Source organism: Lithobates pipiens, unplaced genomic scaffold, assembly GCF_037356315.1.
Source record: "Lithobates pipiens isolate NorthernLeopardFrog02 unplaced genomic scaffold, aLitPip1_a1.2 Scaffold_17, whole genome shotgun sequence".
Classification (NCBI taxonomy): Eukaryota; Metazoa; Chordata; class Amphibia; order Anura; family Ranidae; genus Lithobates; species Lithobates pipiens.
This window is the reverse complement of record NW_027507755.1, coordinates 17,208,874-17,222,833: the sequence shown is the minus strand read 5'-3', so window position 1 is coordinate 17,222,833 and position 13,960 is coordinate 17,208,874. Positions and strand designations below refer to the sequence as shown.

Here is a 13,960-nt window from a genome sequence, read left to right as displayed (position 1 = left end):
GTGGCTGCATTTGATGGGCACAGTGGCTGCATTTGATGGGCACAGTGGCTGCATTTGATGGGCACAGTGGCTGCATTTGATGGACACAGTGGCTGCATTTGATGGACACAGTGGCTGCATTTGATGGGCACAGTGGCTGCATTTGATGGGCACAGTGGCTGCATTTGATGGGCACAGTGGCTGCATTTGATGGGCACAGTGGCTGCATTTGATGGGCACAGTGGCTGCATTTGATGGGCACAGTGGCTGCATTTGATGGGCACAGTGGCTGCAATTGATGGGCACAGTGGCTGCATTTGATGGGCACAGTGGCTGCAATTGATGGGCACAGTGGCTGCAATTGATGGGCACAGTGGCTGCAATTGATGGGCACAGTGGCTGCAATTGATGGGCACAGTGGCTGCAATTGATGGGCACAGTGGCTGCAATTGATGGGCACAGTGGCTGCAATTGATGGGCACAGTGGCTGCAATTGATGGGCACAGTGGCTGCAATTGATGGGCACAGTGGCTGCAATTGATGGGCACAGTGGCTGCAATCGATGGGCACAGTGGCTGCAATCGATGGGCACAGTGAGGCTGCAATTGATCTTTTTTTTTCCAGAATTTTTCAGTTTGTTTGCTCCCCTCCAAAAAATTTTGAGCAGCTGCCGCTGCTATAGTCCAGTTCACATAAGTGTCTGCTTATAAAAGCAGCACCCAACAACATGAGTAATGACAAAAAATAAAGAACGTGTCGCCAAGCGGTCCTGAACTTTGAGAATGGTTTGTTTACATTTTAATAAATTCTCAATAATTAGCAGCACATGCCTAGCTGGTTCAATTGTATTTTTACTCTGACACTCCCTGGAAACTGGTATTTAATTGTTGCTACTGAGTGGTGTAATGTGGACCAGTAGCACGCCATAAATCAGTTAAATCCGTTTCAGAGACAGAGAACAATGCAATTAAAAAAAAATGTTTCCCAACTGTGTTTTCTTCTATTTACTGAAAACGTAGCTAACGGTAGCTAGTTGGGACATCTGTGTTGTATATAATCTTCAGTGATTCCAGAACTCTGCTGCTTCATATATGCATGTGTGAATGATGATGCTATCTGGGAACATTTGGTTTTACAAATTTTCCTAAATGTAGAATACATTGATAGAAATCTGCTCTAATACATCTGAAGCATGTAGAAGCATGAGATTCCTTCTGTTGTGAGGCTGAGGTGCGCCAAATCGCACAGTTGTGGACAGGGTGCCCTGATTAAGTCCTAATGGCTGAAACATGTTGCCTCCTCCTGGCTGTTTTTCCCCACTATTTGAAATAAAGTTTTGATGCATTTTTAGACAATTTTTGTGACACTTGCCTTTTCACTGACTATATGGAGGTTGCAGAGAACTGTTCATGCCGAGTGCCCTGTTAGAAGTGGATGATCATTACCTGAGAGGGGGAAGTCCGGACACGCTTGTTTCCAGATGAACAGGGACTAAATACAAGAAAAAAATTGAAAAAAATGAAAAAAGTTTATCCTTTCAAAAATCTTGTGAGCTCATAACCTGCTTTTCTGTCTGTGATAATAGGTGGGTTGAAAATGGCGCCTAGTGTATTGTTTTAAAACATAGCTTCCCCATTAAGAAGGTGTAAACATTGAACCGTATAAAAAATCAAATCTAAAGGTGTTGGCGCTCAAAACATACAAAATTAATGTTAACAATATTTTAAGAAAGCAAATGGTGATTGTACAAAAGTCCATAATGACAATCCCAACACCCCAAATAAATGAATCAATTTCTGGTTTGATGTTCCTTCAAATAAAAGCTTCACCACGAGCGCTCATGAGGTAGATGGCAACTCACCAAAGGTGTCTGACCACTTTTTACAGTAGGTCAAAATGCAGTTAGATTGAATGGACCAGAGGAATCCCAGGTAGGCATCTCTCCACTACCTGATGATGCCAGTACAGTGAAAGGTACGTAGAAGCGCGGACTCATCGCTTGCGGGACCTCATTGTGACATCCTTTCGGTATATCCAAAACGAGGCGTGGATCACACGTTGCCCCAATTCCGATATATCCACCAGCACATGCTGTACACACCTTAAAGTGATTTTTTGTTAAATAACAAACATGTCCTACTTACCTCCACTGTGCAGTTCATTTTGCACAGATTGGCCCCGATCCACCTCTTCTGGGGTCCCCCGGCAGTTCTATCGGCTCCTCGCCACATCATATAACCCCCTAAAAGACACGCTCTCCTGGGGGGGAAGATTACCATGCGGGCATGCTCCCAAGTTCGGCATTTGTGTGTTAGACACAGAATGCTGGACTCGGTACAGCGATCACGTCATTGGATTTGATTGACAGCAGTGGGAACCAAATGGCTGCGCTGCTATCAGTTTATCCAATCAAGAGCCGAGAACCCCGGGCAGAGAGGTCCAGAGAATCTCCACTGAGGGATTGAAGGGCTCAGGTGAGTAAAACGAGGGGGCTGGGGGGCCGGTCACTTTAAGAAGTTTTCACCTTAATGCATAATGCATTAAGGTGAAAAAATACAAGGGTTTACAACCCCTTTAATGCTGGGCATAGCACAGTCACATGTGAGTATAAAATATTTTTTTACCTTTTTTAAACATTTTTTTATTAAAACTTACTACACCCTAAGTGCCCGTTCACACTACCGCGACTTGTCAGGCGACTTAGCCGCCTGACAAGTCGCGCTCCGTTCTGTACTATGGAACCATTCTAATAGGAGCGACTCAAGTCGCTCCGACTTAGAAAAAGGTTCCTGTACTATTTTTGGGGCGACTTCAGGCGACTTGCATTGACTTCTATACAGAAGTCATTTTGCAAGTCGCCGCTGAAGTTGTGTGCAGGTCGCGTCTGTGAGTCGCGCTGCAAGTCGCGTCGCCCCAGTGTGAACGGGCACTAAGAATTATTTTTGTGTGTCCTTGGTGGAGTCTGTTTCCTTATCCCCAGCCGCCATCTTGAGGGGGTCACTTAGTGGAGAGATGCCTACCTGGGATTCCTCTGGTCCATTCAATCAAAGCACATTTTGACCTACTGTAAAAAAGTGGTCAGACACCTTTGGTGAGTTCTACCTCATAAGCACTTATGGCGAAGCTTTTATTTGAAGGAACATCAAACTAGAAGATTTCATTCATTTATTTATGGCGTTGGGATTGTCGTTTTGGACTTTTTTGCTTTTTCAAACACCATTTGCTTTCTTATAATATTGTTCACATTTAGTTTTTATGTTTTTAGCACCAACACCTTTACATTTGATTTGTTTATGCTTTTCTGTCTACCTCTTCTGACTGTTATTAGTTAGAAATGTTCCCAGTGTGGACTACAGAACCCCTCCGATCTATGCTTGTTCAAGGGGGACAATTCTACTCCTCCATGGATGCAATACGGCGAGGGAATGATGTCACTCTAGGGCAGGAATTGTATTCTTTCCAGTATTGCCAGGTGAAAATAAAGAAAAAAAAAAACCCTATAAAACATAAAAAAGCAAATAAATGCAGTCACCACATCTGAGGACATGTCAATATAATACATTTTTGTCCTTGCGTTTCGATACGCGTTAAACCTGTGTGTTTATGTATAGAAAATTGTATTGATCTGCAAACTACTTCCATTGTTCCATTCGTGGAAACTCAACTGCCTCGTCCAGGTCTATTTTGTTTGCATACCAGAAAAGCGATCGCTTGGAAGCTTAAGATTGGCAATTAGCAAATAGCTGCAGGTGGCCGGCTCAGGCCATGTACTCCCTCCTCACCATTGTAAAGCCAGGCTTGTAGTTTTAATCTTCTTAGCAGCACTCCACACATGAAGAGAAGAGGTCCTAACAAGAAACGCAAGAGGCCAAACCTACAAGCGTTGGAAATTTGCTCTCTATCATGAATGGATTTGACATCTGGCGGTTTCTGGGGTGCTGGAGAAGAGAATTAAAAAAGATTTCTCAGTAGTCAAGGTGAAAGGAAGGTTATACACCCCAGTGGTTTTCTATAGGCACAAAGCAAGCCGGCCGTATTGACAGAGTACTCAATTTGACTGAAACATCCTTAAAATGTTGGTGGGAAGAGCTGATGAAAGGAGTTCATTCTGATCTACATGAAAGGTTGCAGCAGGCTCTCACATTCCCCCCCTTGTGTTTTCGGGAGCCATGTAATAGAATCACATCTTAAGAAAGAAGACATACCGCTTAATACTTAACCGCAACATTGTCGTACCGACTGGTAAAACATGCCCAGGAACAAATAGCTACATAAATTGCGGCCAAATTATCTGCTTACCCAGACCATTTCCGCAAGACAAAAGAAGGGAATTCTTCTCTGTTTCTTTTAAAGCCATTTTATCAACTGCAAAGAGCTTGCCATGATAGAAGATGCTTCTTATCTGCAGAGCTTTAAAGCCCAATTGACGTGTCACACTATAATCTCTTTCTAGTCCTCAACCCATCCCCCCCACCCCCATGATTTTTGCTTTGAAATACCTTAAAAATATATATTTTTTTCTCTGGAGTTTCTCTATGCTGGCAGAGCTGAGTTAAGCCGCGTACACACGGGCGGACTGTCTGGCCAACTTAGTCCGTCGAAACACATTTCAGCGGACAGTCCGCTCGTGTGTGGGCTTCAGCTGACTTTTTCAGCGTGCAGTCTGGCGGACTAAGTATTTCGGAATTTCCGTAATATTGTCCGTCAGACTTTGGTTTCAGCGGACAATCCGCTCGTGAGTAGGCTAGTTCGACGGACTAAGTATGGCGCATGCTCAGAAAGGATTTACACGGCGGAAGGTTGCATTGCAGTGTATTGGACTTCCTATTTCTAGTCCCGTCGTACGTGCTGTACACGTCATCGCGCAAGCTTTCAACGGACTGTTTGTGCATCGTGTGTGGTCAAGTCCGTTCATTCGAAAGTAGGACGGACTGTCCGTCGGATTGTCTGACGGACTAAGTTGGCCATACAGTCCGCCCGTGTGTACGTGGCTTTACAGTCACACCCCTCAGTATGTGTCCTTACACAGACTTGCATTGCAGAGGAAGAGAGGTGTCACATCGGACTCGTTTTTATTGAGTGCTGATTACCGAGAGCACAGGACTGTATTTCCATGAGGGGTGTAGCTGTGTCTTTTTCTTTTTTTTAAGCTTCATATGCAATATAAACACCTCGTAAACCCTGTTCACATGAACATACTTGACAGCAGTCTGCGTTCGCGGCCATGCAGCCTCAAGCTCACGGCTGTCATATTGGGAACAGCAGCCGTGGCTATGCAGCCACTACAACCCAATCAACATGAATAGGACTGCCTGCACAGGGATGCACGGAACACCTGCAGGCAAACATGGCCTTGCATGGGCATATGTTATAGTACGCCTGTGTGAACGAGGGCATAGAATGCATTTAAAGTGGTTGTAACGGCTGAAGGGTTTTACCTTCATGGATATTATGAAGGTAAAAAAACTTCCGTGTGCAGATCCACCCTCAGCCTTCCTAATCCGGACACCCTCTCCTCCATTGGTTGAGACAGTAGCGGGAGCCATTGACTCCCACTGCTATCAATGACAGCCAGTGAGCCAATGAGGAGAGAGAAGAGGGGCTGGGCTAAACCTTTGCTCTATGTGTCTTATGGTCGCATAGAGCAGCGCTTTTGAGCGAGCACGATGCACTAGTGCCCCTATAGCAACCAGCTTGCTTTTGGGGGACGATAAGGGAGAGGAGCCAGGAGCACCAGCGGGAGACCTAAGAAGAAGAGGATTGGGGCGTCTGTGTGCAAGAGCTTCCCATTTAATCAGGGAAGTGATTGTGTCCTAAGCCTGGTCGGTAAAGTAGTCTGATATAGCTTGTGTTAGGCTCCTTTCACACGAGAGGCCAGATTGGGCTGCCTGTCCATTTTCAGGTGGACCTGATTGGACCCTCTATTCTCCTTTATGGGCAGTCAGACGTTAACGGACTTGTGTCCGTTTACATCCAACTTCCTCAGATCTGATCCATCAAAAGCAAAGAGAAGGGCATGCGTTCCCCTCCATCTGGCCGAATTGGATCCGAGGGCAGTTGAGTGTAAATGGACAGCTGGTCCATTTACATCTGACTGCCCATAGAGCAAAGTGGGCTGTGTCCGCGTTGGCTCTGCATAATTGGAGCATCATCTGGTAGCTCCGCTCAGCTCAGCAGACGTATTCCTTGCTGAGGAAAAAACAGATCCAGGTCATGTGACAGGGGCCTTATTGCTACTTGGGTGGGAAAATCTTCCAGAAGCTTCTCGTTCAGCCTCCTGTAGGAGAATAGTTAGGAGATGTTAGGCTGTGATCATAAAGTCATTAGGGAAAGTGGTCAGACCACATTTATGCCCCTATATAGAACTAGTTTTCACTGTCAGCTAAGCACACAGTTGGAAGTTAAGTGATAATCAATTCTGTTATTAGGGAAGTGTGTCAGTGAGTGACAAAAATAATTCTCTATTTGAAGGGTGCAATGTGTGGCACATCTGCCCGTGGTGCCCATTGAGTTGCACAGTCTTATTTAGACACCCTGTGCAACTGCTGCAATAGGAAAGTTGAGATAAGACTATGAACATGGAGGATGTTAAGGGAGAAATAGGTCCAAAGTTCTTTTGGTTCTACTTCTCCTATGGATCACAGGAGTGCACTTAGTCCTGACCTGTTTTCAGCCGACAGCGGGCAGTCTGCTGTTGGCTGATGTCACTCAGTCAGTCCACGCTCTAGAGAGATCCTAACTTTAATGTCGGGATCCATCCAGATGCCTAGACAGCATCTGGCTCAGCCTCTCACTGAGCCTCTGAGAGCCTGAGTCAGCCTCTCCCATCCCTTGCACAGTATTGCGCTCTAGTGAGAATGAAGGGGCTCTTCAATGAGAAGAGAGACAGCGACTGTCAATCCCCGGCTCTCTGCTCATTGAAAAGAAGCGGTCTTGAGCGCTTCCAATCTCGGGCTTAAAGGCCACAGGCGCCTGATTCTGTATCCACATAGGCGAGTATAAATGTTTGCTTTTTTTTTTTAGTTTTCCATACTTCTCTTTTAATATTCTGTATATCTGTAACTTTATTTTGGCTTTAAACAAGATGTAAGCACTTATGCTATAACCAAAAGCAAAATATTTTTTGGATTGGATCGAGCGGTCCACAGAACCATTGTAAGATTTTTTTTTTTTCTGTTTGTGTCCCCATTAGGGACATTCGCTCTCTAATTGGCGTCATTACCAATGCCATGGAAATAAAAGCGAGGATAATTCTGAATTTTTATTTTCTGCCAGAACAGGAGTAGAGTGGAAATCTGCCAGTGGGAACACATCACAGGGCATAAGAGGGCATTTCCCTCACATTAGAAAGATATCTTCTCACTTCCTGTTCATGAAACTGTTAAGTTATCAGTCCTAGTCATTGGCTTGAAGTGCCTGCTGGGATTTTTGTATTTTTTCAGCTGCTAGAGGGGTGCAGGTAGCCCAAGCCTTTGCTGAATTGTTACACGAACCTTTGCATTTGAGTTCTATTGAATACTGAAATCTTTGTCCTTTGTGTGCAGGCCACAGAGACGTTGTTCCGTATGGGAGTTACCAGAGGTTATCTAAAGCCCATCAGACATGGAGAGGTAAGTCTTTTTATGATGATTTCATATATCATTTGTATATTCACATCCATAGTTGGATCTAAAATGGTCATTGTGTTTCAATTCCGGCCATACTTTGCAAGAAGGTACTTTGTTATGTGGTATGAACCTGAATCTTTTGCAACCAACTTCATTGCTAAACAAACACCCTCTGATGTCAGTACATTCAACGTGAACACTACATTGTCCTGTTTGTTCCCCTGGAGGCTGTTGAATTTTCGGCAGGTCCATAGCACCTAGCTAAACAGTTGTAGCTCTTTTTGAAGTAGAGTGTTAAATAAATGAACTAACTTCTGGAATTTATTTGTTGCTATATAGCAGTGGTCTCCAAACCCCTAAATGCCCCGGGGTTGGATGTGGCCCTTTGATTGCCATTACCCGGACCTTGGGGCACTATTCCTACTACTGACACCAACAATGGGGGCATAATTCTTACCACTCACATCAACAGTGGGGCACTATTCCTCCCACTGACACCAAGGACGGGGCATTATTCCTCCAACTAAAGATGTGGTATTGTTTACTCCCTAAGACATCAGACATTTTCTATTGCCACTGGCCACCGTCCGGCCCCCTAAAGGACAGTAATTTGGTCCTTGCTTAGAAAGTTTGGAGATCCCTGATATCGTAGATGTGCAAATCCTATTGTATTAGGGTGTGCACCCCAAAGCTCAAACACACATGCCTTTCTCTGCACCCTCAGCTGCTTAGGGCAGTCCATGAATGGGAAGTGCTCTGTGCTGAGTGGCTTCCTGTACATCCAAAAATGGAAGCCTAGTACACAGTTTACTATGCTTCAGTTATGAATGGACACAGTGAGTGTGTTCAATTAGAAAAAAAAGGGGGCCAGTAAATTACATATTTACTAGCCCCTTCCCCTGCCATCCATCCTAAAACATCCCCGCAGCAGTGCAGCAGCCGGGGGAGGGGAGGGAAGCCAGCAACATTGTCGAGCAGAGGTGGGGGGGGGGGGGGGGGGCGGGAGAAGTACGGGAAGTAGGGGAGATCATCAACACAACCCCATGCACACCTGGTACACCACCCTGTGCATGCCTTTGTCCGCTACATAGTCTTCATGTCTACCATTTACAGAAGGGCTTCTTACCATTATTACCATTACAGACCCCCAGTGGTTTACCCAATGTGCCCCTATGTCTTCTTCACCAGTCTGCAAAAATCATCATCATTGCCGGTCCTATAAGGTACCAGTATGACATTAATAAGACATATTTATATATAAAGGGCAAATCACAAATTTGTATGCTAGATACAACTAGTGAGATTTTTGCTGTTGCTTTGGTGCAATCAAAACATGGAATGGAGACCCAGTTACTGATAATGTTCCTCAAATGTCATCAGACACATCAAATAGATTTCTCCTTTTTGATTTCAGGTTCAATAATACAGAATCATGTTTCATTTTTTTTTAAATGATATATAGGTTCGGTGCTATACCCCCCTCTTGTGTAGTTCCTGTTCCTACAAAGGGTATGGATCCCCCAATTTTACAACCCTTTCATTGCTTTTTCCAAATGGTAGTTTAAAGGAAAAATATTAACACAAAATCAACAATATTTATAACTTGTATGTGGTTTTTGTAGTATCTATATATTTTTGGGCAACGGGACCAGAGTGGTGGCAAGCATTGTTATTTACCTTCAACTTAACCCTTTTTAGCACCTCCCAGCACAGCGTGCTCCCAGTACAAAGACCGGATTGTTGCAGACAGCTCTCAGTTCAGACTCAAGATCGGTAGCTGGTGGGGCTGACTTCCGATCTTGGAACCGCAGTGACAGTGGTCACATAATTGCCGATCTTCCCGCCCTTGTGGGCGCTCAGAACTAGGGATGCCGGGTGGGTGGGAAGGGGTTAAAATTGCCTATCAGTGGTGTCACTAATGTGTGTTTTAAAGGTGCCAGTATGTTTGAAATAAACTATACAGTGGGCCTATAGCACTTTTGAACTCTGACCTGAAAATTTTTACCAAACTCCTCTCCGTACGCCTAAATGGGATCTTACCCTCTTCAATTCACAAAGATCAGGTCGGCTTTGTCCCTCTCCGTCAGGCGGGAGACAACACAAGAATGGTCATAGATTTAATTGATGTGGCAGACAAGGGCCGGCCTGGAGACCAGAAACACAAGATCTCCATTTTCCTCTCTGGCAGAACTGCGATCTGCCTTGTTTACATAGTGATTGTGTGATTCAATTATGTGATTGCGAAGGATATTCACTTCTATTGGTCACTCACAAACATATATATTAATACACTTCATAATTTTTTTTTTTTTTTGCGTCTTAATTGGTAGTACCACATTTTTCATTCTTTCATTGTTACCTAACCCAGGTTAGGGGATTTCTTCACTATTGTGACTTTCCAAAACACTTATGCTTACTTATAATTTCACTTGTGTTCACGTAGTATTAATTTTTTAGCACCATTGTAATTTTCAGTACCATTGTGATACTATAGGTGAATTATTAGGTGCACGATATATTTTTATCAAAATCTAAGTCTTAAAGGTATAGCGCCAAATCTACTTCTCCCTTTAGACCACTGTTCTGCCTCTCCTCAGAGCAATCGCGGGTGGCTGGCGGACATTAGGACACAAGACCCACTGATTGGCTCCCGCTGTGTCCAATCACGCGCATGCACCCTGGAGTCTTAGAAATGAAATCACGTACAGGTACATGATTTTGCACTTAAGGGCCGCTCTGCCACAGTAAATGTACATGGGGGGGGGGGGAGTCCTTAAGCAACTACAAAACAGCAGATCTTACCTACCAAAAGTGGTCCAAGTAAGGAAAACTGACGAACCAGTGACAGGGTCACAGGTAATTACAAAGTACAGTTTATAATATTGCATGTTTCCTTGTTTAAATATGAGTTGTTTTTTTGTTTGTTTTTGTTTTAGCGCTACACACAGGACTTTTTTGCAGCTGGAACTTTGTGGAACTCAGTTCCACCACCTCTGGCTCAGGCCCTCTGCTCCCTGCTCACCACTATCGCTTGTAAACACAGAAGTCCGGCTTCTGTGTTTACAAGTGACCGCTTGACTCAACGGCTCCTGTAGATCTGATCTCCTGAGTGGCTCCCACTGAGTACAGGATGGGGACAAGGGAGATGCAGGTGCCCGGGGTGCAATGAGGATGCCGACATCACCAATGGATGATTGCCCTGCAAGCGAGAGAGTTGAAGACACTTACAGTGTGTGGGGAGGTACTAGAGCCAGTTGGCTGCTTCAACTTAATACAGCAGCAAAGTAATGTGTAAGATGGTGTATCTTTTAAGGAAGGGGGGAGAATATGGGGGCAGCAGAGAAGGTTGCCTGCAGAGGTCAGAGCTAAAGAGGGGTGAAAGTGAGATGTGGATAGGGAAAGCAGAGGTTAGTAGCTGTGGAAGAAGGCTGAATCCTTCACTCTGTGTGTAGTGCACCCTGATCTCTGCACTCTGTATGCAGCGCAACCTTGAACTCTGTACTCTGTTACCCCCCCCCCCCCCAACTCTGCACGTAATGCACTCCTGATATTTAATGCCCCTTTAAGACCCTCCCACTGTTAATGAAATTTGACCACACCCACTATTTGATGCAGTTTGGAGGGTGACTACACATAAGAACTAAAATATAAAAACACAATGTGTTCCCTTTCATCCTACGAGCTCTGTAATTAATAAGACAATATTGTAAAACAATAAGCATTTCCCCAGCCCCTGATAGAATCTTATCTTGCTGTTTACACATGGATTACACTGTGGTGGTTGAGCATCCGACATCGGAGTACACAAGGACAGTGCCAGGAATCAATTATATCAGCCAGCTTGGCAGAGCCTCAGGCACAGTCTTCTCTTTAACCACAATGGGGAGATTATGTGGAGCATCACGGAGATGATACTGTATGAAGGAAGCTTTAGGATTCACATGAAAGAGACGGTGTTTAGTGTTACAAGAACAGTGCTACCTGGGATCAGCTTTCTGTGGGAGAACTAATTATGGCAGGAATGAGGGGAAGTGATAGAGCCTCTCATACAATTGTGGGGCATTGCTGGGATCAAGAGTACCTGTTGTGTATAAGAGGCTTGAATCATTAATACACATTTGTGTATTTGACCAGATTATGTATTCACACAATGCCTGTGGAGAATTTGGGTAGTTGTGATTTTGTGCATGTGTGCATGCACACTTGGGATTTTTGGTCAAAAGAAAGGTTGATCAGAAGCCACGTCATAAATGTTAATTTACCGTGCCATTAATTGTCTTTAAAAGGCTTTGACAGGCATCCCTTTAAAGAGAGCACCTTGAGTCAATCATGCTTCAGCTTTGAACAAAGTATGTGCAAACATACATTCTGTGGCCAAACAATGTATGGACGGGCACTCCTGGGCCTATTACTATGCCATTCTAGAAAGTTGATCTCCATGCTCTGGAAAAAAAAGTTTTCACCCACCGCTGTCCTTTTTTGGAAATGCCTTGTTTAACCACCTCAATACAGTGCAGTTACACCCCCTTCCTGACCAGACCAATTTTTAGCTTTCAGCGCTCTCACAGTTTGAATGACAATTACTCAGTCATCCAACACTGTATCCATATGAAACTTGCGTCCTTTTTTCCACACAAATAGAGCTTTCTTTTAGTGGTATTTAATCACTAGTGGGTTTTTTATTTTTTGTGCTATAAATAAAATAAAACGTAAATTTTGTGAAAAAAATGCCTTTTTCTTTGTTTCTGTCATAAATTTTTGCTAATTAGTAATTTTTCTTCATACATTTTGGCCAAAATTTATACTGCTACATATCTTTGGTAAAAATAACCCACATTAGTATATATTATTTGGTCTTTGTGAAAGTTATAGAGTCTACAAACTATGGTGCCAATCACTGAAAATTGATCACATCTGATCAGGCCTTCAGTACATCAGGTGTACCTCATTTCTTGAGACACTAACAAGTCAGGAAAGTACAAATACCCCCCAAATGACCCCTTTTTACAAAGTAGACATCCCAAGGTATTAAGTAAGTAGCATGGTGAGTTTTTTTAAGTTGTCATTTTTTCCCACAATTCTTTGCAAAATGAAGATTTTTTATTTTTTTTATTTTTTTTTACTAAATTGTCATATTATCAGGTTATTTCTCACACACAACATATGCATACAACAAATTACACCCCAAAATGCATTCTGCTACTCTTCCCGAGTACGGTGATACCACATGTGTGAGACTTTTACACAGCCTGGCCACATACAGAGCACTAACACTGATGTAGTACCTTCAGATGTTCTACGAGCAAAAATGACGCATCTCATTTCTCAACCACTTATTACATTTTTGAAGGCCCTGGAGTACCAGGACAATGGAATTTCCCATAAAATGACCCCATTTTGGAAAGCAAACACCCCAACGTATAATCTGTGAGGCATAATGAGTCTTTTGAATGGTTAATTTTTTTCCAGAAGTTTTTGGAATATGTGGGAAAAAATTAAAACGCATTTTTTTTTACACAAAATTGTCAATTTATAAGATATTTCTAACACATAGCATGTATATAGCAAAAATTACACCCCAAAATACATTCTGCTACTCCTCCCGAGTATGGCGATACCACATGTGTAGGACTTTTACCTGGCCACATAGAGAGGCCGAACATTGAAGTAGTACGTTCAGGCGTTCTAGGAGCATAAATGACACATCTAATTTCATTCCTACCCATCACATTTTTGAAGGTCCTGGACCACCAGGACAGTGAAATTACCCACAAAATGACCCCATTTTGGAAAGCAAACACCCCAACGTATATTCTATGAGACATGGGCTGCAAATAGGTACTCGGGTACTCTTATGGGCTGGAGATAGGTACTCGGGTACTCTGATGGCCTGGTGACAGGTACTCTGGTACACTGATGGCCTGGTGACAGGTACTCGGGTACTCTGATGGCCTGGTGACAGGTACTCGGGTACTCTGATGGCCTGGTGACAGGTACTCGGGTACTCTGATGGCCTGGTGACAGGTACTCGGGTACTCTGATGGCCTGGTGACAGGTACTCGGGTACTCTGATGGCCTGGTGACAAGTACTCGGGTACTCTGATGGCCTGGTGACAGGTACTCTGATGGTTTGGTGACTGGTATTTGGGTACTCTGAAGGGCGGTGACAGGTACTCATATGGACTGTGACAGGTACTTGGGTACTCAGATGAACTGTGACAGGTACTCGGGTACTCAGATGAACTGTGACAGGTACTCGGGTACTCAGATGAACTGTGACAGGTACTCGGGTACACAGATGGACTGTGACAGGTACTCGGGTACTCAGGCTGTGACAGGTACTCGGGTACTCAGATGGGCTGTGACAGGTACTC

At 44.0% G+C, this 13,960-nt stretch overlaps 1 protein-coding gene across 1 annotated transcript in view; it reads left to right on the top strand.

Moving 5' to 3' along the window:
- The window catches only part of TMEM135 (transmembrane protein 135), a 473,935-nt gene that overhangs the window by 241,929 nt on the left and 218,046 nt on the right, over positions 1 to 13,960 (top strand). Inside the window, exon 5 of the mRNA XM_077485022.1 lies at positions 7,524 to 7,589. Within this exon, the coding sequence (XP_077341148.1) occupies positions 7,524 to 7,589 (66 nt within the window). The remainder of the gene's footprint in view (positions 1 to 7,523; positions 7,590 to 13,960) is intronic.